The sequence below is a fragment of the Pseudophryne corroboree genome, chromosome 6 (genome assembly GCF_028390025.1).
Source record: "Pseudophryne corroboree isolate aPseCor3 chromosome 6, aPseCor3.hap2, whole genome shotgun sequence".
Taxonomy (NCBI): Eukaryota; Metazoa; Chordata; class Amphibia; order Anura; family Myobatrachidae; genus Pseudophryne; species Pseudophryne corroboree.
Genome location: NC_086449.1, coordinates 63,476,996 through 63,502,389, shown reverse-complemented (window position 1 = coordinate 63,502,389; position 25,394 = coordinate 63,476,996). Strand labels below are relative to the sequence as shown.

The window sequence follows — 25,394 nt, the reverse complement described above, 5'->3', positions numbered from 1 at the left end:
GGTTTTTGAGGTTAATAATACTTTGGGATCAAAATGACCCCCAAATTCTATGATTTAAGCTGTTTTTTAGGTTTTTTGGAAAAAAACACCCGAATCCAAAACACACCCGAATCCGACAAAAAAAATTCGGTTAGGTTTTGCCAAAACGCGGTCGAACCCAAAACACGGCCGCGGAACCGAACCCAAAACCAAAACACAAAACCCGAAAAATTTCCGGCGCTCATCTCTAATACATACATAAAACACATACATACAGTATATAAATACAGGATTCCACCACATTCACCTTTCCCAGGAATGGGGTGCACACCTGCACTCACCACCCCCAGGTAGGGGTGCAGTGGCATGTGACAACATTGCTTATATAATATACCAAGAGCCCAGCACTCACCATGGTAAGCTCACTCACCTTAATACACCAGTAAGTAAATAAATAATGGCGTTTTAGGTCATGTATTGTACAATTCTTGCATCCCAGCATCAAGTAACCCCATTTTACTGCAATCCCTACTCTAGCACCGAGATTTATGAATCCTGGCCACTGCTATCACATCAGAATCAAATTCCAAATTTGCTTATAGGTTTAAAGCGTACCTGCCAACTCACGTATGGCTTTTATAAGTGAGACAGTCACCAACACAGCTCCTAAATTACCACCAAGGAAGCAGCTGGCACAAGTTTAAAGTAAATGAGCTTAAAAGGGGTGCATGAGAAAGCTATGATCACAGAAAGGTTAATTAAAAGTTAACCAAATGTACACATACAGGAATCCACCTCTCTCTCTCTCTCTCTCTCTCTCTCTCTCTCTCTCTCTATATATATATATATATATATATATACATATATATATACACATATAAAATCATGCAGGTAGGTGGCACTCTAGACAGCTTCGTAAAGATGAGTCAGAAGTCTAACGTGGATGTCTCATCTTCTGTCTCATCTTTACAAAGCTGTCTAGAGTGCTGCCTACCTGCAAGCTATACATTGGCCCCAGCATTTGCTCACTGGGTAAGTAAGAGGGTACCAGGACACAATTGTGATTGAGGTCCTACAACTTTGAATCCAGTGCTTTATTACGGTAGTCATCAGAGTGCTGCCCTTCAACTGATATATTGGTTTTCCGCCCCAATCTTAGTCTTTGTCTTATTTTTGTTTGAATAGTGTTATAGGTTTAATGTTTTGATATAGCTACAGATGGGTGCTCTTACATCTTTGCTCTTTGCAAAGTTGTGTTACACATACTGTGTGAGCGCCGCTTGACTCAGTAGTGAAAACCATATTTTTGTGTTTGTTTCTGCCAAAATGCATCTTAGACACAAAGCAATGTAATAGGTTGCACAAGCAGCTTCTGTTGATTAAAATGATATGCCGCATGCTTATAGTCTGTGTGTGACTGCTACTTTATTAGCATACAAAATGCTATGCTACAATGTTTTCCTGGAAAATACTGTAATGTGGCACTTTGGAGGCAGATACGGCCACAATTACACACAGACGATAAGCATGCTGCATATCATTTCAATCAGCATAAGCTGCTTGTGCGTCCTATTGCTTGTGCGTCTAAGACACATTTTCGCAGAAAAAAATGCAAAAAAATATGTTCGGTGTTACTAACGCCATGTCATGGCATGACTTGAAGGGCTGTTTAGCGTGACTGCAGCAAGGAAGTAAGAGGACACATCTGTCAGTAGAAAAGACCTGGGAGAAAAAACAGGACTATTTGCATCAATTAGAAATTATATATGTGAAATATTAACTGAGAAATCCAGAGGCTCCCAAATGCGGTCACCCTAACAGTTCAGGTTATACGTGTATCCATACTTGGCCATAGGTGACTTCATTCATACCTCAGTCATAAGACAGCTGATTGGCATTAGGCATTAACAAGCAGAAATAAATACAAAATAATAAAAATATATTTACAAAAATAGCTTTAAAAAAGCAAAAAATATAATTAACACATTGGGGTAAATTTACTAACATTCGTAATTTTTGGATCTCCAAACGGAACCCGTCAGGTAATTATTAGTCTGTATTGTTCACCTATGGTATAAAGTTACCTATTTGTTTTATTGATGTTTTATATGTAATATTACAGCATTTACTGTCAAAAAATTTTTTTTATGAATAAATACATTTTTATGTGATTTCTGAGGTTGTTGATCTCCCATGAGAATTCCCCCTTTTTTGTATTTCTAATTTGGTGCCTTGTCTGACAGAAGGCATTTCTCATTGGTATGAGCTACATTGTATATCAGCACAAGAAAAAGGGTTCTTCATTTTTTTGTATATATACAAAAATAGCTTTAAAAAAAAAGCAAAAATATAATTAACACATTATGATTCAACATTTTATACCTCTAACTTTCACTCATGTTCTAAATTAAAACTTGTTATTTGTGGGTGCATTTAAAAAATAAAAATGTTTTAACTTAACTTCTACTTTTAAAAATAAATTCATACAGAGGAATCAGCTTCATTATTTATATATGACTAAGAAACTCATTTAAATATATTTAAGATCATAAAAAAAACACAATTTAATTCAAGTTTATCCAAACTTCTTACTGGTGACATATATTTTTATCTATGTTATAGTCAATGTGAAGTTCCTGCGGATATATAGAACAGGTCCTTTTGCTGATACTCTGGCTAGACAATAGATGACTCCAGAGGCCTTGTTTGGTGCTTGTTTGGTGACAAGCAGTGCGCATAACAGAGCAGCAGGTGCACCCGAAATAGGTCATGTCCTTGTGTGAAAGGGTCATGGCTCTGTGGAATGCCCCACGTTTTCATCACTCTCTGGGTATGCCCAGCATTCCTGGAAATGCTCTGCTGCCTCCAGAGACTCTGACTGCCCTGCCAACTTGTCCTCAGTGACAAGAGCTGGACAATGCAGATAATGTCACCACCTCCGAGAGTGCAGTCCGCACCCCCATAGTGACACCTCTGAGGGTGCTATCCTAAACAAAAAAACATGTTGGTTACATAACAGGATTCCAGAGGCCTTTTATGATCTAATTAGAATGCAAGGTGTTACCCCTGCCAGGGTGTAATTAGCATTTCCCATTGTAGGGGAAGTACAGAGGGTGTCATGGTCAGCATTACTGTCTAAAAGCACTGAAGTCATCAGTTTGATTCCCAACACTGCCCTAACTGTGTAGAGTTTGTATATTCTCCCCATGCTTGCGTGCGTTTTTCTCTGGGCAATCCAGTTTCCTCCCAAACTCCTATGAAGTACTGGTAGGATAACTCTGTCCAAACAAAAAAATCCCTAGTGCAGAGGTTCCAAAACGCAGTCCTCAAGGCACCCCAACAGTCCAGGATTTAGGTATATCCATGGCTCAGCACAGATGGTTAAATCAAATTGACTAAGGTGCTAATTAAGTCACCTGTGGCCAGGCATGGATACATATAAACAAGGACCATTGGGGTGGCATGAGGACCGTGTTTGGGAACCTCTGCCCTAGTGTGTTTGTATCTGTTCAATGACATAGCTACCATAGGTGCAGACAGTGCAGCTGCTATGGGGCCCAGAGTTGAGAGGGGCCCACCTTCCAGGTCAAAGTTACATGTATTATATACATTTTTCCCATATGGTGGTACGTAGGGGTCCTTTCAAACTTTTTCCTTGGGGCCTGCAATATATCTAGGTATGCTTTTGGACTTGCTCATTGTAGTGTGGTATAAAATGAACTTGAGGGAATTTTAATGTTATATAATATGAACCGGGGCACTATAATGAGGCACAACATGAATGGGAGCACTATATATCATAATGTGAATTGGAGGTACTGTACAGTATATAATGTGTACTGGCAGCTCTGAAATGTGACATAGGGTGAACTTAAGCACTACTGCAATTCCTAAAAGAAACTAGGGCACTATTATGGGGCATAACATTAAATAAGGTTCTACTATGGATCAGAAAATGAACTAGAGCACTCTTATAGGGCATAAAATTAACAACTGCTGCAGAGAAGTGTCTCCAGAAGCATTGGGACTGTGGCCCCATCAAAATGTATATATATATGTATATATATATATATATATATATATTTATATGTGTCAATTTGATGTTATTATTTACATTGACAATGATTCAATGTAAATAATAACATCACATTGTTACATTCCTGCTGCTGCCATGTATAACAGGTCTTTCTGCTAAAGCTCTGCCTGGACAATAGGTGACTCCTAAACAAAAGTTCCCTCTGGTGACATAACAGGAGGCCAAAGGCTGCTGTGATCTAATTAGAATACAAGGTGTTACCCCTGCCAGGGTGTAATTAGCATTTCCCATTGTAGTAAGTGACTTTAGTAATATTTACACCTCATTTACAAGACAAGGAGCTGGGCACGAGAAGCTGATGTGCTGAATGACTATATAATAATGTTATGACACCCTAATTTACATGTCACCTCTCAGTGTAAGAATTCCTTCTGCCCATCCTGGGAACTTCTGGGGAGAGATGGGGGAGGAATGACTATAAATAGGGTGTATCAGGCCACTGATAGCTGATGGAGGAGCTGCTGGATGAGTTACTGGTTGGAGAGCTGGACGGATGGAGGAGTAAGAGAGACACAGAGGAAGAATCTACAGAGGAAGGTGATTATATTACACTTATGAATATACTGATACATACACACACATTTGTAGATGTTATTTTGTAGATAATGTCTTGTCAATATTTAAATAATTGTTATATAGTGAGTTTTAATATATAATATAATTATATTTACAAGGGTTCACTTTTGTGAACTTTATATTCTATATAATGTGTTATCTATTAATAAATATTGTTTGGTATAAAAACTGAATTTAAACATTTTAAAATAAAAATATAAAGATAATACACTGTGTATGACACAACGTTATCCTATAAGACATAGTGTAGTTAGATATTCATGAAGCATTATGTACATGAATGTAAGGCCATAATAAATATGTACTGTAAGTATATTGATAGGCATTTACAGTCTGTTACTTTAATTCTATGAGCCAGATCCGTAGCGGCAGCAATAATTTAGTTGTCCCTTAGTAATGAAGACCAACCTTTTCTTAAACATTTGCTTAAATTATTTAAACTATCGGATTCTAGCTGTGCTGTTAATAAATGTGAAGCAGAGTCTGCTGCCTACTAATAAAATAAGAGGAATCCCTCCTCTTACCGGGTGTATAGTAATATTTTAAAGTGTTATATTAGTATGGTGCTGATTCCTTTAATACTGGGGTACATACAACTACCAATAAATGAAAATACTTATCCAGTTTTTCTCTAAAAGAAAAAACATGGCTCCTTTATTTTATAGTAAACCATTATTAAAGCAATAAACATACAGAGAATATTTTAAAATAGATGAATATGTAGGATATAGTATATATCAAAAAACTTTTTTTTAGGGGATATGGTGTGGATATGCGTCCAAAATCAAGCTACAGTATGTAGAGATAAACGAAGGCACCACTTTAAATGATGCATGTAAAATGATGTATTGCAATCCAAAATGAGTGTTTTATCCATGGCCACAGATAAACTGATAGCTGTGAACAGCTGGAATTAATGTGTCATGTTATTCCACAGTTGTTCTAGAAGATTTCAAACAGGCTTTTGAGGAATTATCCCGTATTTTCATTTAGAAGTTTTTTTTATGGTTGGCCGTGGTTGGTGTGGCAGCTGGTGGCTTCCTTGTTTTTGGAACTGTGCTGCAGCCCAACCTCTGCAACTTTCACTGGTGGCAGCTACAGATATGTCCACATACACCTTTTCTATTGTTCTCAATTTGCCACGACATGACACGCCATGCATAGTATAGCTAAGCTTTTTTCTATGAGTAGCGAGTGGATGGATTTGACATTTTGTTTGCCATAACAGAGTATGTTTAAAGTAGTATATCAAAGAAGCAAATTAAGAGTATGTTTGCTAAATCTCTCAGTCTATCGCATGTCAAGCCGTTCTATAAATGGCAGGATATTGGAGAGGTGTATGTGGACACATCTGTACATCATAGTATCTTAACTATTACTCTTTGTATCATGTTATTATATATAAAATGGTTCTTTCATACTATCGCCCATATTACTCTGTGTATCAGCTTAGTATATGCAGTGGTGCTTGAAATTTTGTAAACCCTTCAGAATTTTCTATATAGAAATTTTACACAAGTTTTAAAAGTAGATAAAGAGAACCAAATCAAGTGATACAACATTTGATTTGTTATACATGCCCATTTTTTAATTTAGGAAAATTATCGATTATAACAAAAGCAGGTGAACCTTTAGGCTTAGCAAATATTTTGAAGATACAATTAGAGTCTGTATTTTCAATCTATGTGATGAGTGGACAACAACGCATCTTAATCATAGGTCTCTCACTATTGTAGCAGAATTAGACTCTGGCACAATGTCAGCATCTACAATAATGCAGAAAGGGGGCTGAATGGAGTCTTCTCTCCTAAACAGCCCTGGCAGGAGGTGAGTAGTGTATAATCTGCACACTCTGAGTTCAGCGTATGGGGATTTTACAATTATTAGGAAACATTAATAGACTGTGACAGGAATGTATTATACCCGCTACTATCATGTGTGTATAATGCTTCTTGCTTTGCCCTTTAGTGAGGTGTTATTATCATCTTGTCTGATGGATTTTGGGATTTAAAACTCCCCTCTGGCAATCACTGCTAGAGTGCACAATGCATTAGCCTAGTACTGAAGTGCTGTGACTTTCCTCTGACCGGCTCCAGTGCTCATTTGCAAGTTCTCGCTATTATCATGAGATCTCACATGTAGCCCAGAACTGGCAGCCGCTGCAGCCAGGGACAGCACAGTCCCTTGCTGTGGTGTATGGGCAATAACACCTGCAGCTGTCGAAATTGATAGCTGTAGGTGTCAGAATGGTCACTGCTACTGACCATTCTTACATTGTCCTGCAATGTAAAAATGGTCAGTAGAAAAAAATCGCTATAGAGAGTAAAACCAATCCTAAAATGTTTTATAAATATATAAACAGTAAAATGTTAAAGAAAGAGAATGTAGGCCCTTTAAATGATGAATTGGGAGCATTGATAAATGATGACAAATTAAAAGCGGAAATACTGAACAATTTTTTTTCATCAGTATTTACCAGGAAGGATGAACCGGTGACATTAATGCATGACGACAGTGAAGGTAATGATTCTTGGCTTGATGCTTGTTTAAGTGAGGAAATAGTCCTGGAGAGACTAGGTAACGTGAAGATTAATAAATCACCAGGCCCAGACGGTATTCATCTAAGGGTTAATTATGGAGCTTAGGTTACAACTAGCAAAACCTCTATACTTGATTTTCCATAGTTCAATTAGATCAGGCATGGTACCAAGGGATTGGAAGGAGGTAGTGCCTTTATTTAAAAAGGAAAATAAAAATGATCCTGGAAACTATAGACCAGTTACTTTAACCTCTATAGTGGGTATAATATTATAAGCAATTTTGAAGGATAGCATAGGGGATCACCTACAGGCTACAAAGTTTATTAGTAAAAGTCAGCATGGGTTTGTAAGGGACAGATCATGCCAAACCAACTTAATTAGCTTCTACGAGGAATTGAGCAAGAATCTTGACCATGGAAAAGCAGTGGATGTGGTGTATTTAGATTTTTTAAAAGCCTTCAATACAGTGCCTCATAGGAGATTGATCAACAAATGATGGGAACTTGGTCTAGGTTATATTATTTATACTTGGATAAGTAATTGGCTGGATAAAAGATTGCAACGAGTAGTGGCCAATAGGATGTTCTCCAGTTGGGCACCAGTAGTTACCGGAATACCACAAGGGTCAGTTCTTGGCCCACTGCTCTTCACTATGTTTATCAATGATCTAGGAATAGGCCTGGAAAGCACAGTGTCAATCTTTGCAGATGATACTAAACTGTGTAAGGTAATTAATTCAGAAGACGATGTGGAGTCTTTACAGAATTACTTAGTTAAACTGAAACCTGGGTGTCTAAATGCAGAATGAGGTTTAATATAGAAAAATGCAAATTTATGCATTTTGGGGAAAAAAAACACACATGCAAAGAAAAATGGAAAAAGATTTGAGGTGCTTATAGATAATAGACTTAATAACATGCTTGCATGCATTAAACGGGGCATAGAGACAAGGTACAAGGATATAATCCTGCCACTGTACAAATCATACGTCCGCACCTGGAATATTTGGTTCAGTTCTGGGCACCGTATTATAAAAAAGATATCGGGGAACTAAAAAGAGTTCAAAGAAGAGCTTCTAAACTGATTAAAGGTTTAGAGTCTCTGGAGTATGAGGAAAGGCTTGCTAGGTTAAATATGTATTCACTAGAAAAGAGGCATCTAAGAGGATACATTATTAATGTCTTCAAATATGTAAAGGGTAATTACAAGAAGCTAGCAGCGGATTTGTTTATTAAAATAACTCTATATCGGACGCATGGGCACTCGCTTAGGTTAGAGGAGAGGAAATTCCGTACACAACGTAGGAAAGGGTTCTTCACGGTAAGGGCAATAAAGATTTGGAACTCCCTGCCGGAGAGGGTAATAAATGCAGACTCTGTAAATGTATTTAGAAGCGGATTGGACAAATTCCTGGAAAATAACTGGTAAATGTATCCAGGGCTATAGCATTTAACATATTGACATTGCATTATCTGGGAGTGGTAAGAATCATTGTTGTCATTTGGTACTAAGCCATTACTTTAGCAGACACATTATAATATGAATAAATTAACGCAGAATACAGGTTGAACCCGATGGGCAGTTTGCCTTGTTTCAGCCTCACTGTGACTATATAATATAAATGATAGCAGAGCTGACAATGACAGGAATGTATAGTGACCCTGTCACTGAGCACACACTGCCACATTAATACATGGGAGGAAGTGGTATCAACGCACATAGCATACGCTGATTCCACTTCCCCCATAACACCACTCCATATGCAAGGGCGTAGCCAGAACTTTGTGGTCCCCATAGCAACATTGTAAAGGCCCCCCCATACCAATACACTCTAGAGAGACACTTTTCTGCAGAAGTTGTTAATTCTATGCCCTATTATAGTGTCCTACTTAATTTTCTGAACCATAGTACAGCCTTATTTAATGCCATGCCCCATAGTAGTGCCCTCATTTCTTTTATGAAACTTACTGTAGTAGTGGTTCACCCTATGTCACATTTCAGAGCTGCCAGTACACATTATGCCGCACAGTACCCCCAATTCACATTATGATATACAGTGCTCTCCATTCATATTCTGCCTCATTACAGTGCCCCAGTTCATATTATATAACATAAAACTGCCCTCCAGTTCATTTTATACCAAACTACAATGAGCAGATCCAGGGCATACCTAGATATACTGCAGGCCCCAATGAAAAAGTTTAAAACCCAATGGTGATAAATGTATATGACACATGTAACTGTTACAGGTGAGGTGGGCCACTCTCAGCTCTGGGCCCCATAGCAGCTGCACTGCCTGCACTTATGGTAGCTACACCCTTGTTTATATGTATTCCCCTGTGTATTATATTTAGTATCAGTATCTGCTGCAGGATGATAGAGGTCCCCATGCTGCACTTATGACTGGAAATTTAGATATAGTAATTTGGCATTATACAATATTATAAAAGCAAAGGTAAATGACTGGGTCATATTTTTTACTTTACATAAAGATATACCATGTTCCATATATAAAGTAACACTATTACTGCAATAACCTTTATGCTTTTAAATATACATTTTTTTCTTTCAGGACAAATAAGTAAGAGGATTTTCACTAACAAGACCGTGTGGAAAGGGACATTGTTCTCTGATCAAGCCAACTACAGACGTAATTTCTTCTTACGCGGCTGGAGGAATCACACAAGCTATTCCTATTTTCTGGATAGGAGAAACCTTTTACAGCAAATTTGTTTTTTAGCTAACACATGATGAGTCTCCCAGGAGAAAAACCACATCTGTGCTCTGAGTGTGACAAACACTTTACATGTAAATCAGCACTTCTTACACATCAGAGGAGTCACACAGGAGAGAAACCATTTACATGTTCTGAATGCAGCAAGTGTTTTTCCCAAAATTCATCTCTTGTTTTACATCAGAGGATTCACACAGGAGAGAAACCGTTTGAATGCTCTGAATGCAACAAGTGTTTTTCCCAGAAGTTACATCTTGTGCGTCATCAGAGGATTCACACTGGAGAGAAACCATTTGAATGCTCTGAATGTAACAATTGTTTCAAAACAAAGCAAAATCTTTTTATACATCAGAGGATTCACACAGGAGAGAAACCGTTTGAATGCTCTGAATGCAACAAGTGTTTTTCCCAGAAGTTACATCTTGTGCGTCATCAGAGGATTCACACTGGAGAGAAACCATTTGAATGCTCTGAATGTAACAATTGTTTCAAAACAAAGCAAAATCTTTTTATACATCAGAGGATTCACACAGGAGAGAAACCATTTGAATGCTCTGAATGTAACAAGTGTTTCAAAGAGAAGCGAAATCTTGTTATACATCAGAGGATTCACACAGGAGAGAAACCATTTACATGTTCTGAATGCAGCAAGTGTTTTTCCCGAAAGTCATCTCTTGTTTTACATCAGAGGATTCACACAGGAGAGAAACCGTTTGAATGCTCTGAATCCAACAAGTGTTTTTCGCACAAGTTACATCTTGTGCGTCATCAGAGGATTCACACTGGAGAGAAACCATTTGAATGCTCTGAATGTAACAATTGTTTCAAAACAAAGCAAAATCTTTTTATACATCAGAGGATTCACACAGGAGAGAAACCGTTTGAATGCTCTGAATGCAACAAGTGTTTTTCCCAGAAGTTACATCTTGTGCGTCATCAGCGGAGTCACACAGGAGAGAAATCATTTGAATGCTCTGAATGTAACAAGTGTTTCAAAGAGAAGCAAAATCTTGTTATACATCAGAGGATTCACACAGGAGAGAAACCATTTACATGTTCTGAATGCAGCAAATGTTTTGCCCAAAACTCACATCTTGTTAGCCATCAGAGGAGTCACACAGGAGAGAAACCGTTTAAATGTTCTGAATGTAACAAGTGTTTTACAGTGAAGCAAAATCTTGTTATACATCAGAATGTTCACACACAATTCATAATTGATGAGCTGGCATCATAAGGGCCGCATTACAACAGTTGTACATACTGTATAGACACAGATTGTACATATAGACACAGAAATAGTGTTTATATAAGACACATACACATTGTCTAACAAAAGGTCCATGACATTGGTAACACACATGAAAAGTGCAGTGATGCGCAAACTGTTAACAGTGAAAAAATAAGCAACCAAAGGATATAAAGTGGGACCCTGAATTACACTAGAAAAAAAATAGTTACTATGGACACATAAACACTCCGACAGATACAAGTGTTTCTTTCTTGGTGTCTGGAGGAGATATTCATCAACAATTTGTTTAATTGAAACATCTATTGCTCATTAGTTCTAAAAGGAATGGAGACAACAGTGGTTTAACATTTTTTATTCATGTATGTATTTTGTTCACATTTTTACAAGCACTATATTTCATAGAAGTTTAAAATACAAAAATGAATAGTTACATTTTACCACTAGTGGTCAAATATTTATGGTATTTGACTTTGAGTCTATTAAAAAGTACAGGTGTCCGAGAGTGCCCAAGATAGGGAATACTTTTCTTTCTTTGGTTTTGGGTGCATCTTGTTTATTCCAGGAGCACCTCCCCTATGGAAATAGAAATATGATATTAATGGGAAAAGGGTAAAGGACACTTGCATAATAGAAACATACTACAACAATTATATAGGTGTCTGTGTGAACCTTCCATCTCTGCAAATAGTTAACCACTTAACCTGCCATGGTCACATCAGATGCAACAATACCTGAAAGTGCCTTGTCTGATATGGTCACACAGGATACAGATACACTGCATGGGAAGATAATCGTCCCGCAGCTGCAGCTCTGAGGGACCTTCCAGTCCCTCTGCATCCCTGCACCCTCCCCCCGTGTCACCAGATACACAGTGTTTACCTGGTGTCTGCTGAAGTGAAAATGAAAGTCACAATGTTTTTGATGTTCCTGATGTTCCCATGGTGATGATTCGATGTTCCAATATTTGAAAATATATATATTTTTTTAATTTAATTTTTCTTTAAATTCAATCATTTTGGATAAGCTTAAAAATAAATTCTTCATCTAATTTACTCATAAACAAAATTACAATTACTGAGTGGTTTTTGGTGAAAAAAATGTGTCAGTTAAATGGTTAAATACTGGAGAGGAGAGACATCAATAGTTCAATAGTTGATCATCTACATGAGTAAGTGTAATAAACAATGTGTATTGTGAAACCACCAACCCTCCTTCCCCCCAAAAAAGGCTGATTTGATTAGTTACTGTATTTGTAAATATATGTTTTCACTATTATGGCATAAGGGGTGCTACTTCTGACCAGTGGCGTAACTACATCCCAGTTGCCCGGAGGAAAGATAAATGTTGTCCCCCCCTGTTTACAAACAATTATTAGTATTTTATCTGACTCCTCTATACCTGCCACAGCACACAACTTTGCTCAAAAAAGGTGTGTAGTCTCACAAAGAATATTACCCCTAATGCAAATTATAGTAGCACAATCTTATTCAGCTTACACCGCACTTAGCAAATGATTCATATTACACCACTTAGTAGTGTCCCTTATTCACGTTATGACACACAGTAGTTCCCCTTATTCATGTTACACTACACAGTAGTACCTCTTATACACATTACACAACACAGTAGTGCCCCTTACACATGATGACCACAGTAGTAGTGCTTCTTACACGTAAAGCGCATAGTAGCAGTGCTGCTTCCACTCATAATGTAAACAGAAGTAGTGCCTCTTAAACATAAAGCCCAAAGTAGCAATGCTGCTAATACACATAATGCTGGATTAAGGCTTGTGGGGGCTCCAGGGCAACAATTGTGTGTGGGCCCCACCAATAAAATTTACTCTGCACCTCGCCGCTGTCAATACTTTGTCCTTTAGAGGTTCTGGAGAGAAAATGAGGGGAGTGAAATAGAGATAGAGGGTGTTAAGGAGAGAGAGAATTAGGGGGAGCAAGGGAGATAGAGAGAGTGGAGAATGAGAGAGAGACAGTATCAAGAAGGAGAAAAGAGCAATATAGATAGAGAAAGAGATTGCCAGAGAGAGAAAGGATGTCAGAGGAGCAAGAAAGAGACAGAGAAAGAGAGAGAAGGGGTTCAGAGAGAGAGGATGTTGGTGCAAGAGAGAGGGTGTCAGTGAAAGATGGAATGAGAGAGAGAGAGAGACAGAGAGAGGAGCCATACAGAGAGGGTGATAAAGAACGAGAGAGAGAGATGAGAGAGAAGAGAGAGTTTCCGAGAATGGAGGAGGAGAGAAAGTGGGGAGCAAGAGAGGGAGAGAGACAGGGTGTCAGGGAGAGGAAAAGGGAGGGGGTGTCAGTGGCAGAAAGACAGAGGGTGTAATTGTGGAAGTAAGAGGGACAGAGGGTGTCATGAAGAGAGAGAAAGGAGGGAGAGAGGGTGTCAGAGAAGGAAAGAGGGAAAGCGATAGAGAGAGGAGCAATAGAGAGAGAGAGGGTGCTGAAAGAGAGAGAGATATGAAAGATAGTTAAGGTGTCAGGGAGAGAGAGGGGGAGAGAAAGAAGGGAGCAATGGAGAGAGAGACAGGGTGTCAGAGAGAGAGAAAATGGGATGAGGAGCGAGTGTGAGAGATGCAGAGGCTGTCAGCGAGAGAGAGGGGGGCAAGATAGAGAGTGTGTCAGGGAGAGAGACAGTGAGGGAGGAGCATGTAAAAGAGAGAGAGAGGGTGTCAGGTAGATAGAGAGCATAACAGGGAGAGAAAGAGGGAGTGGGGTGCAAGAGAGTTAGGGAGGGGGAGCAAGAGAGGGTTTCAGGAAGGTAAGCAGAAAGACAGAGAGGGGGGGAAAGTGAGAGAGAGAGGGTGTGTTAGAGTGAAAGTGGAATATAAAGAGGAACAGATAGAGGGGTGCAGGAGGAAGAGAGAGAGGCAGGGGAGTAAGCAGGAGAGGCAAGAGGGTGTTAGGGATAGATAGCATCAAGGAGAGAGATAGTGAGATACAGAACGCGTCAGGGAGAGAGTGTATATCCTGGACAGAAGGAGAACGAGACAAAGAAAGTGAGACAGAGAGCTGTGCAAGAGAGGGAGAGAGAGAGGGGAGAGATAGAGAGAGAGCGGTAGGAAGGAAGGAAGGGACTGGGAGAAATACTAACTGTCTAGGCTTTTCCAATGTGGGTAGGCATTTTGCAGCATTAGGTCCCACCAGCTTTACACCCATGAATTGTGGCAATGTTGTGCTCCGGGTATAGTGGTTGACAAGGCCAGGGTAATATTTGACACTGTGGGGCCCCCCTGGACCACCTCCCACCCTATAATCCATCCCTGTGTGGAGTGCTTACAAATCAGCCAGCAGCGTCCACGGAGGGGGTGTTAGTGGCCGCGGTCAGAAGAAATGTCCGTGCCACTGATATCCATGGGTCTCTTCACAAGCACAACTGCAACCTGTCCTATCATGCTGCAGGAGAGGCAGGTCACAGCACTGTGTGAGAGGGTGAAGGTGGGCTGAGGGCAGCTCGGCATACAACGGCGGGGAAGACAATCAGGAAGCGCAGCACTGCATGCCCCTTGTGACTTGTTCAGAGTGCTGTTAGTTGCCACACATGGTGAGCCGGCTGGCGTGATGGGGGTGCCGGACATTATGGTGTTCAAGTGCACACAAGGCACCCCTGTGCACACTATGGGTACAGTGGGGGTGCCAGGTGCCCCCTTAGGGGCTGGAGCCAGGCAGCAACAGAATCTGTTGACTCCGGGAGTTCCGCCCCGCTACTGACAAAGTATACAAACAACGGGAGACAGAATAGCAGTTTCTTGGTGTAGGGCACTGGATCAAAACATAACTTTAATTGTATTTTTATCAAAGTAGATAATTCCTTTTAAAATATATCATTGAAATATTAGAACAAAATTATATGATAAACTGATAAAAAAAATTATCACTGGGGCACATCATTTAAGCCTGTATAATTTTTTATGTATTTTTTCCCCTTTATTAAAATTGTTCTGGTCTTCCCTTATTTCTTGCCCTACAGTGACTAGTACACCAATGCACATGTGCCTAATTGTTATACTGGCATGTGGTTTAGTTTTCTCATTTTGGGTCTGTTTGTATTTCTACTGTTGTATGTTTAACTTTACCTTATTGTTTATATTTGCTGTAAACCTACTTAAAGTCAATAAAACAGATATTTAAAATTAAAATATCAATGGGGCTGGTGCAAGCGTCTTATATAATTTAGATTTGATAAATATAAAGTCTTTGACACAGTTTTTCAGCTTAGTAAATGTTGCAATGGGATGCAGTCAATATACAAGCTGTCAGGATCTCAGCATACAGGAGAACGATGCCAGACTCCCATCAGCCGGTACTTTACCTAAACATGGAATCTGTACAACCGCCCGATATTCCCACTCGGTTGGTTCACGCCACCAACCAAGTGGGGACAGAACCTGTGGAGAGCAAAGCGAGCCACCGGGCCCGATGCGTGGCAAGCACAGGAAGCCCGTGTGTTGACTCACTGTCGGGATTCCAGCAGATGGAATGCCACTGTCGGTATAGTGACAGCCTGCATCCCATCTTCCGGGATATCATATGTATCCCATTGCAACAATTTTATCTAACATTCCCTGTTTCCAAAGTACTGACTTCTACCTAGGCCTCGCCCATGTGTATTTCTTATTTAATGCAGTTTGCTATGTTACTGTAGAGCCTCCCTGTAATCAATATTTGTTGTTTCAGCTGTATTGCTTTGAGTGAGTGGGGCTTTTATTGATGTAACACCATCTTTTTTATGTAAAAGTCCATAATATGCCAAGAACAGACCAAGTAATCACAATGATAGTCCATCATTTCTTTAGGAAATGAAGGAAGAACAATGCAGGATATTTAAACAACTTTAAAAGTTGCATCAAGGTTAGCAGCAAACACCTTACAGTACTACAATGTAACAGGCTCCCATGTGTGTGTGTTGAGCAATAGAGAAATAGGCGCTAACTCTAAAAGATGAATATATGATGGGAACTTCCCTTAATTATTATGTATCAAGGCGATGTATAGTTCCTCCGGGGTCCTGTCTCCAAACTATCTTCTGCCAAATTCAACTCGAATGATCCCCGAGTTCATATAGAGAGGAAAGAAAAACCATATAGCATAGTACGTACAGATGGTCAATAATGTATATGCTCTATGTGGGCTCCTCCCTGATTGACACTTATTGTTGGTATGCGGGACAGAGACACTAATCCAATTACCAGATCTGTAAATTAAATCAGGTATATAACAGTATCCCTTTCAATCCAAATGTTGGCTCTGCACACCCTGAACACAGTGTTTCTCAAAATTCCAGACTTTTTAACCAGATAACTCTACACACAGTGGCTTACTGATAATGAAATGGCTCAATTACCAGACTCAGATGTACGTTTAAATAAAAAAACGTATTATGCTATGCGTTTCTTTTATACATTTTTTTTATGTAAATTGATGCTGGATCCGGGTCGGTTGGTGTGTCCATGAACATCACATAGGACGTTGATACATGCTGAACGTACATCTGAGTCTGGTAATTGAGCCATTTCATTATCAGTAAGCCACTGTGTGTAGAGTTATCTGGTTAAAAAGTCTGGAATTTTGAGAAACACTGTGTTCAGGGTGTGCGGAGCCAACATTTGGATTGAAAGGGATACTGTTATATACCTGATTGAATTTACAGATCTGGTAATTGGATTAGTGTCTCTGTCCCGCATACCAACAATAAGTGTCAATCAGGGAGGAGCCCACATAGAGCATATACATTATTGACCATCTGTACGTACTATGCTATATGGTTTTTCTTTCCTCTCTATATGAACTCGGGGATCATTCGAGTTGAATTTGGCAGAAGATAGTTTGGAGACAGGACCCCGGAGGAACTATACATCGCCTTGATACATAATAATTAAGGGAAGTTCCCATCATATATTCATCTTTTAGAGTTAGCGCCTATTTCTCTATTGCTCAACACACACACAAATCTAGAACCAGGGGTTTTGGAGGGATTGCCTTATTTGCTAATAGAGACGGGCTGCCAACAATAAGCGCACATTAGGACAACCCTACATTTTCTAACATATACTAAAGGCTCCCATGTGGATTGCCACAGCAAAGGCCGAGGATATACTTATTATAGTTTCCACCAGTGACAGCTGTAAAGGGGGGGCTGTAGAGCAGTGTCAATTTCAAATAGGGGAGCCACACCTACTACAAGAAACTGTCATCCCAAACTCACTCACTGGCAGTTGGTGTTGCTCCTCTATTCGGAATTTGGACTGCACTATAGCAAACCTCTGAAGCCACCACCTGTCACCTGCCTCAGAAATCACATTAGTAGCACTTCAGACTAGTGGCAAAATACGTGACCATGAGATTAAACATTTAACCATCAATGGTTAAAGCAGATGTGTATAATATTATATAAGGTAAATCAGGAAGCCACACCCCTCACATAATTCACTGGAATTAGACATGCTGGGAGACCTTCTGTGCCTTGAGTATTTGTTGTTTGTTATCACCAGTTAGATCCTTGTTCCCTTTCTTTCAAGACAGAGACATGGATAATCTGCATATGTGTGACCCACTTCCTCTGAGGATGTTTTAGATGATGAATTTATGTATTTCACATTGTACAAGTTTTTATTGGATTCAGCATAAAATACACAAATCATTAAGATTTCACACAGTTGGCCTGCATTGTAAATTACAGACAGGTCCAGTTCTATGACCAGGCAAGCCTTGTAATCACTAGAGATGAGTGGGTTCGGTTCGTCGAGATCCGAACCTCCCCGAACTTCACGTGGTTTACACGGGTCCGAGGCAGCGTTGGTTCTTCCCGCCTTACACGCAAAACCTGAACGGGGGAAAACGTCATCATCCCGCTGACGGATTCTCGTGATATTTGGATTCCATATAAAGAGCCGCGCGTCACCACCATTTTCACTCCTGTATTGTTGATTGAGTGGAGAAGACGTGGCTACGATCTCTGCCTGAAAAGCTCAATATCTGTGCTCAGTGTGCTGCATTGTGGTGACCACCAGTATATAGTAGTATAGTACAGAAGGCCATTGCTGTATCTTGCAGCTCCATGTCAGACTCAGCTCTAGTATCCTGATCAGTGCTCAATATCTGCGGCATTGTTGTGACCAGTATATAGTAGTAAAGTGCTGCATTGTGGTGACCACCAGTATATAGTAGTGCAGTACAGTAGGCCATAGCATAATCTTGCTGCACTGTGTCACTTCTAGTATCCTGATCAGTGCTTAACATCTGTGCTCAGTGTCAGTGCTGCATTGTGGTGACCAGTATACTACAGTACAATAGTCCAGTGCTGTTCTCGCTGCTCAGTGTCAGTTCTCCGTAGTATCATCAGTGACCAGTATAATCAGTTCTCAGTATAATCAGTGCATTGTTAGACGTGTGCCCATTTTCTGCCATTAGTGCATTGGAATTTACACAATTGATGAAGTTATTGTGTTACCGGTACAAAATCCCATCTAGATTCCACTTCACTAGGCAGGCGATAGCGAGATTTTACCAATTAATATCAGTGATTTATATTTATTAATTACAGTGATCTTGCCAAATAATTCCAGTGATTTTGTCATTTTCTTCCAGTGATTTGGACCAATAATACCATTGATTAGAACGAATAATTCCTGTGATTTTGTCATTTTCTTCCAGTGATTTGGACCAATAATACCATTGATTAGAATAAATAATTCCTGTGATATTGAGGTGTTTGTGTCGCTTAGCTTAGCTATCCAGCGACCACAGTGCACGTCTTTTTCTCTTTTCTTTGCATCATGTGCTGTTTGGGGACTATTTTTTTAAGTGCCATCCTGTCTGACACTGCAGTGCCACTCCTAGATGGGACAGATGTTTGTGCCGGCCACTTGGGTCGCTTAGTTTAGTCATCCAGCGATCTCGGTGCAAATTTTAGGACTAAAAATAATATTGTGAGGTGTGAGGTGTTCAGAATAGACTGGAAATGAGTGTAACTTATGGTTATTGAGGTTAAGAATATTATAGGATCAAAATTACCCCCAAATTCTATGATTTAAGCTGTTTTTGAGAGGTTTTTGAAAAAAAACACCCGAATCCGAAACACACCTGAATCCGACAAAATTTTTTAAGGGAGGTTTTGCCAAAACGCGTTCGAATCCAAAACACGGCCGCGGAACTGAATCCAAAACCAAAACACAAAACCCGAAAAATTTCCGGTGCACATCACTAGTAATCACACAGGGACACTTGCTGCCATGGCCACTGTCTGTTTCAGACAGTATTTATGTGGTCTGAGGGTATTCATGGGATACTGTTAAAACTGTCTCACTTTAAATGGCCGCCACCTCAGAGCTGACACTTATGAAGGATGTTAGAGGAGGCATTGGCCATTTTGGGAGGGAAATTCACTAGATGGAGCAGAAAGGCATGAACAGCATCAAACATCAAATTCCTGACAAAGGGCCTCATTCAGAACCAATCGCATGCTGTAGTTTTTCACAGCCGTGTGATCGGGTCTAAACTGCGCATGCGCTGCCACCTCAATGCGCAGGTGAATCGCTACCCGGCATCGGGGAACGCCGGGCAGCTACATAACGACAGAGGTAATCGATCGCAGCGGCGATCGCAAGAAGATTGACAGGAGGAAGGCGTGTCTGGGTGTCAACTGACCGTTTTCTGGGAGTGTCATGGAAAACGCAGGTGTGTCCAGGCATTTGCAGTGCGGGTGTCTGACGTCAAATTTGGGACCTGATAGGCTGAAGTGATAGCAGCGGCTGAGTAAGTCCACAGCTACTCAGAAACTGCACAAATTATTTGTGTACAGCTCCCCTGTACATGCGAATGCACACTTGTACAGCTAAAATGCACTCCCACATAGGCGGCAACTATCTGATCGCATGGCTGCAAAAAACTGCTACTGTGCAATCAGGTCTGAATGAGGGCCGATGAGCAGGTAGTATGTGGGACATAACTGTAAGGGCCAATACTGCCTATGCAAGTCATAAAATTGTGTCAGGGACATTACTGTGTGGGGCATCACTGTACTATGAGAGGCATAATATGGTGTCAGGAGCATTACTGTACCGGGGGCACATTTTTTAGTGTTCGTACTGTAAAATTACCATGCAGAACCAAAAGACTACAGAAAAATCATGGATTCCAGGGAACAGAAATGGTCTCACCCACATCCACAAAATCAGGGGTACCCATTTAAGAAACAGGTTATCCCCTCTTTCAAATAATGGTCCCCATAGTACACCAAATTCAACCTGCATCATAGACATTTTCTATATATTGGGGCCGGGCAATATGTGACCTCTCACTCCCATACACTAGCTATTTTGAGGGCACCCATATTTAAAAGAGAGTCTGTTCTCTCTAAGTTTGAGGTCTACTAGCAGATATTGTCTGGTGATAGACGTTCTCTATTTATGAGTGGGCAGACACTATGTGCCATATTATAGGGCAACTAGCAGGGAGGGATATTTGGTACTTCAGTCCTGAGCCCAGAACAAGAAGGAGCCTGTGTGATGGCAGTGTGGATTGAGGCTGTGCCCTCTGTGCACCCACAGGCAGCCATGGAGCGACAGAAATGTGGCAGTATTGTACATTTAGTGCCATCTGTGAGCCAATTGGAGCTTGCAGGCTGGCAGCTAATCAGCTCCTGATTGGCTGCCAGTCTGCAAGCTATGATTGGCTCATGGCCAGTGCTATATTCATAATACCTCAGTGACTCCATCCCTCCATGGCCACCTTCTATGTGCCGTTGGCCCAGCCCTGATCAACATGCCACCACCCAGGTCACCCAGACTCCCTCCCGATGTGTAAATGGATAAAGTGCTGTGCTGCTGCCTCCTGCCTGTAGCTCTCAAATTGCAACCAGTGTGCATAATGGTAAGCTGTGTGGGCTGCAGGGGGAGTGGGAAAAAAGGCTGGAGTTGTGAGGGTGTGGTGCAGACAGTGTTTGTGTGTCTATGGGGCAGTGTGGTTGTCTTTGGGGTTGTGTCTGTCTATGGGAAATTGTGTATGTGTCTTTGGGCCAGTGTATTTGTGTGGCTATATGGCAGTAGGTGTGTGTGGCTATCAGGCAGTGTATGATGGCTATGAGGCAGTGTGTATGTGTCTTTGGAGCAGTGTGTGTGGATATGGGGGCAGTGTGTTTGTGTGGCTATATAGAAGTTTGTGTGTGTGTGTGTGTGTGTGTGTGTGTGTGGCTATGGGGATGTGTGTGTAGATATGGGAAAGTGTATGTTGGCTATGATACAGTGTATGGTGGCTATGAGGCAGTGTGTGTGTGTGTGTGTGTGTGTGTGTGTGTGTGTGTGTGGCTATGGGGATGTGTTTGTGTAGATATGGTAAAGTGTATGGTGGCTATGATGCAGTGTATGGTGGCTATGAGGCAGTGTGTGTGTGTGTGTGTGTGTGTGTGTGTGTGTGTGTGTGTGTGTGTGTGTAGATATGGTAAAGTGTTTGTTGGCTATGATGCAGTGTATGGTGGCTATGAGGCAGTATGGGTGGTGCATATTTTGCCCTGCATATCTTTTTAGCCCTGGACCAGACAAATTCTGATGGCTGCCCTGCCCATAATTACACCTGTAAATGTGGGGTCACAAACATAAGAGGGGAGTCCCCTCTTTTGTTCTTCAGGGGGAATGCTGCCTTGCAAAAGCTGGTTCGTTATGTAGCAAGCATCCTGATTCTCCACTGTAAGACAGGGAAGTGACATTTTTACATCACTAACCTGCCGACACTAACAGTTAATTTGCACCTACCCAGCAGGCCAGGTTTTGCACAGGTCACATGTACACTAGCAGCTGGGCAGGGCTAATGACCACAGAATCAGATTTTTCTTCAACAGTGAAGGATGAGGACATCAGTCTCTCATATATTGTTAAAATGGACATAAACCATTGTAAAGGCTACATCAGTGTCCAGGGATGCTGTCAGAAATTGTCAGACCGGGACTGACAAAATGGGCAGGGCACCCCATCATCCCCGCTAACGGGGCGTGGAAGGATGCAGAGGTAGACAGAGCTGTGGATAATGTGGGTGGAGATACAGCAGGAGAGGGACATCAATTGGTGAGTAACAGAGTTTTTAAGAAAATTGCCAAAGTTTGGGCAATGGCTGTAACATGTTAATCTATCAATTATATAATACATACTATAAAAATACAGAAATATAGGAGAGAAAAATGCTCACACACCAACAGAAATCCAGAATCTTACTAAATATATAGTGAAAGCCACATCATTTCTACATACACACACCTAAATCTGGATCCACATAAAAATACATTGAAAAGCCAGATCCACATACATACAGTACTATTGAAAAAGCCAGATCCACATGAATCAATATATTACCTAATCAACAAAATCATTCAAAATGAAAGCTGCCGTCTTTTTCAATCCATTCCCTTTTTAGTGAGATGGATGGCAGTGGTGTGACCCTTAACACACATTACTCTACATTACAGTGCTTTTAGTACACATTATGCCACATTACAGTGTCCTTAGTACACATTTATGCCACATTGTAGTGCCCTTAGAAAGCATTATGCCACATTGTAGTGCCTTAAGTACATTATAGTTCACAATATAACACACGGAAATGTGTGACAGGGAAAGGTTGAAGGTAAAGGGAGAGTCAAAGGGTGAAAGCGAGAGGCAGTGACCAATGGGGAGATGAAGAGTGTGAAAAGCAGAGGAAGAGGGTGACAGGCAGGTGGAGAGGGTGACGGGGAGAGAGAAAGATGGTTGCAGGGAGAGAATGACGGGGAGAGGAAGAGGATCACAGGAAATGGAAGATGGTGACAGGGAGAGGATGACTGGGCAAGGGTGAAAGGGAGAGGAAAAGGGTGACGATAAGAGGATGATGGTGAGAGGCAGATGGTGATGGAGAGGATGATGGGTTGATAATGACAGGGAAAAGCAGAGGGTGATTGGGAGAGGTAGTGGGTGACTGGAAAAAATAGAGAGGGAGAGGCTAAGTGTGACAGGAAAAGGGTGATAAATATAATGCTAATTATAATTTACTTATGTGGGTGCATGGCAGAGCTGCTGCATGACCTCAGATCCCCATCAATAGTTGCAAGGGCAGATGCAGAACTTTCTGAGACAGCAGGCAGGCAGTCACTTGCAGACAGAGGTAAGAAGCACAGGGGACTAGGGGAGAGATAACAGGGGGAGGAAATGTGGTGGGCTGGGGGGATTTAAAGCATGTGGTGGTTGCCTTCTTCCTCTTGTTTAGGTAGTCCTCATCCTCTCCTCCCTGGCCTGGCTACCAGCTGGCAGATTTCCTATAGACATTTGGTGCCAGGGACGGTCACTAGAACATGACATCAGACCCCTGGCGCCCAAGCACAGCAGTCACACAGAAGGGGAAAGTAAAGAACCAGAGAAGAGAGATGCACCTCAGCGGCTCATCCTGTCTCTCTGGGCTCCATTCACAACAGCAGCAGAATCAGAACCTGAGTGTAAGCAATGTGGTATATGTAGCGCCAGACCCAACAGTGTTCCAGCTAGCACAGCATGTGCAGGCAGTGCTGGCATGTACAGAGAGACAGGGACAGCTGCATTTTAATTGTGGAATCGGCCCATGAGCAAATCGGAGTTCACGGACTGGCAGCCAATCAGGAGCCAGCGGCTCCTGATAGCTTATTATTGGATAATAATGAGCTGCTATTATTGGATAATAATAACCCTTTTATTTGGTGTTATTATAATAATATGCAGCACAGGAGAGCATACCCCTACACCACACAGTGCTAACCCTGTAAAAATTATTTGGATTAAATATTAATAACCCCTTTATTTGGCAGTACCACTGGATTTATACGGCAGTACCCCTGGACTTATACGGCAGTACCAATGGACTGGACTTATATGGCAGTACCACTAGACTTATGAGGCAGTACCACTGGACTTATATGGCAGTACCCCTGGACTTATACGGCAGTACCCCTGGAGTTATACGGCAGTACCCATGGACTGGACTTTTACAGCAGTATCACTGGACTTATGAGAGCACAGGACACCACCACTGGACTGATGCAGCACAACACACACAGCACCACTGCACTGGACTTATGGCAGCTCAGGAAACCACAACTCTGATTGGACTGATGCAGCACAAGACACCACCATTGGACTGATGCAGCACAAGACAGCACTGCAATGACACATATAGGCAGGTCGCGACACCACTTTCCCACACAGACAGACACTTAGGAGACATATCCTCTCACTACACTCTCCAGGACTGGAGTAAAAATGGTGTTGGCGCGCAACTCCTTATATGGAATCCAAATCCAGCAAGAATCGACAGCGGGATGATGACGCTTTGCCACGTTCTGGTTTCCAAGTCTGGCGGGAAGTCCCAAGCCAGTCTCGGATCCGGGCTCGGGACGTAAAGTTTGGTAGGGTTCGCTTCTCAGAGAACCAAACCCGATCATCTCTAAAAGAATATATATATATATATATATATATTCCAAAGGCCCAGCACTCCTGATAAATATGGTACTTAACTGGGTGCCCACATAACAGGTGGATATAAAACAAGTGTAGGCAGCGGCACCCCAGACATATAATGGACATTTGCGGCAGTGTGGATAGCAACGTTTCAATGCCCTTTAATCCAATCACAGCATTTTCATCATATATGCATAGAGTAATGCACAGTGAAATTTATTGTGCTATAAAAGAAACGGTTAATAAAAAAAAAAAAAATATATATATATATATATATATCAACATATGCAATATCGGATAGGCACTCACCCTTCCTTGGAAATGGAGCCCCGGTGCCTTCTGGAAAGTAATACTGTTTCCAGAAGGCACCGGGGCTCCATTTTCAAGGAAGGGTGAGTGCCTATCCGATATTGCATATATATAATATATATGTATTTATTTATACACATATCGAAATTTGAGATGTGCGGTTGGCACTTTTTGTGTTTTGTGTTTCAGTTTTGGATCTGGATCCTCGCGCATGTTTTGGATCTGGTTTGGTTTTGCCAAAACCACACTCTCTGGTTTTGGTTTTGGATCTGGATTATTTTTGAAAAAGACACAAACAGCTAAAGTCACATAATTTGGGGAACATTTTGAACCTATGGTATTATTAACGTCAATAACATTAATTTTCAGTCTACTCTGAACACCTCACACATCACAATATTGTTTTTAGGCCAAAAGCTTGCTCCAAGGTCACTGGATGACTAAGATAAGTG

At 41.0% G+C, this 25,394-nt stretch overlaps 1 protein-coding gene across 1 annotated transcript in view; it reads left to right on the top strand.

Moving 5' to 3' along the window:
- Positions 1-4,524: 4,524 nt before the first annotated feature.
- The window catches only part of LOC134934253 (zinc finger protein 271-like), a 57,531-nt gene continuing 36,661 nt past the window's right edge, over positions 4,525-25,394 (top strand). Inside the window, exons 1-4 of the mRNA XM_063929729.1 lie at positions 4,525-4,612; positions 7,121-7,264; positions 9,764-9,841; positions 9,955-11,073. Coding sequence (XP_063785799.1) covers positions 4,525-4,612; positions 7,121-7,264; positions 9,764-9,841; positions 9,955-11,073 — 1,429 coding nt within the window. The remainder of the gene's footprint in view (positions 4,613-7,120; positions 7,265-9,763; positions 9,842-9,954; positions 11,074-25,394) is intronic.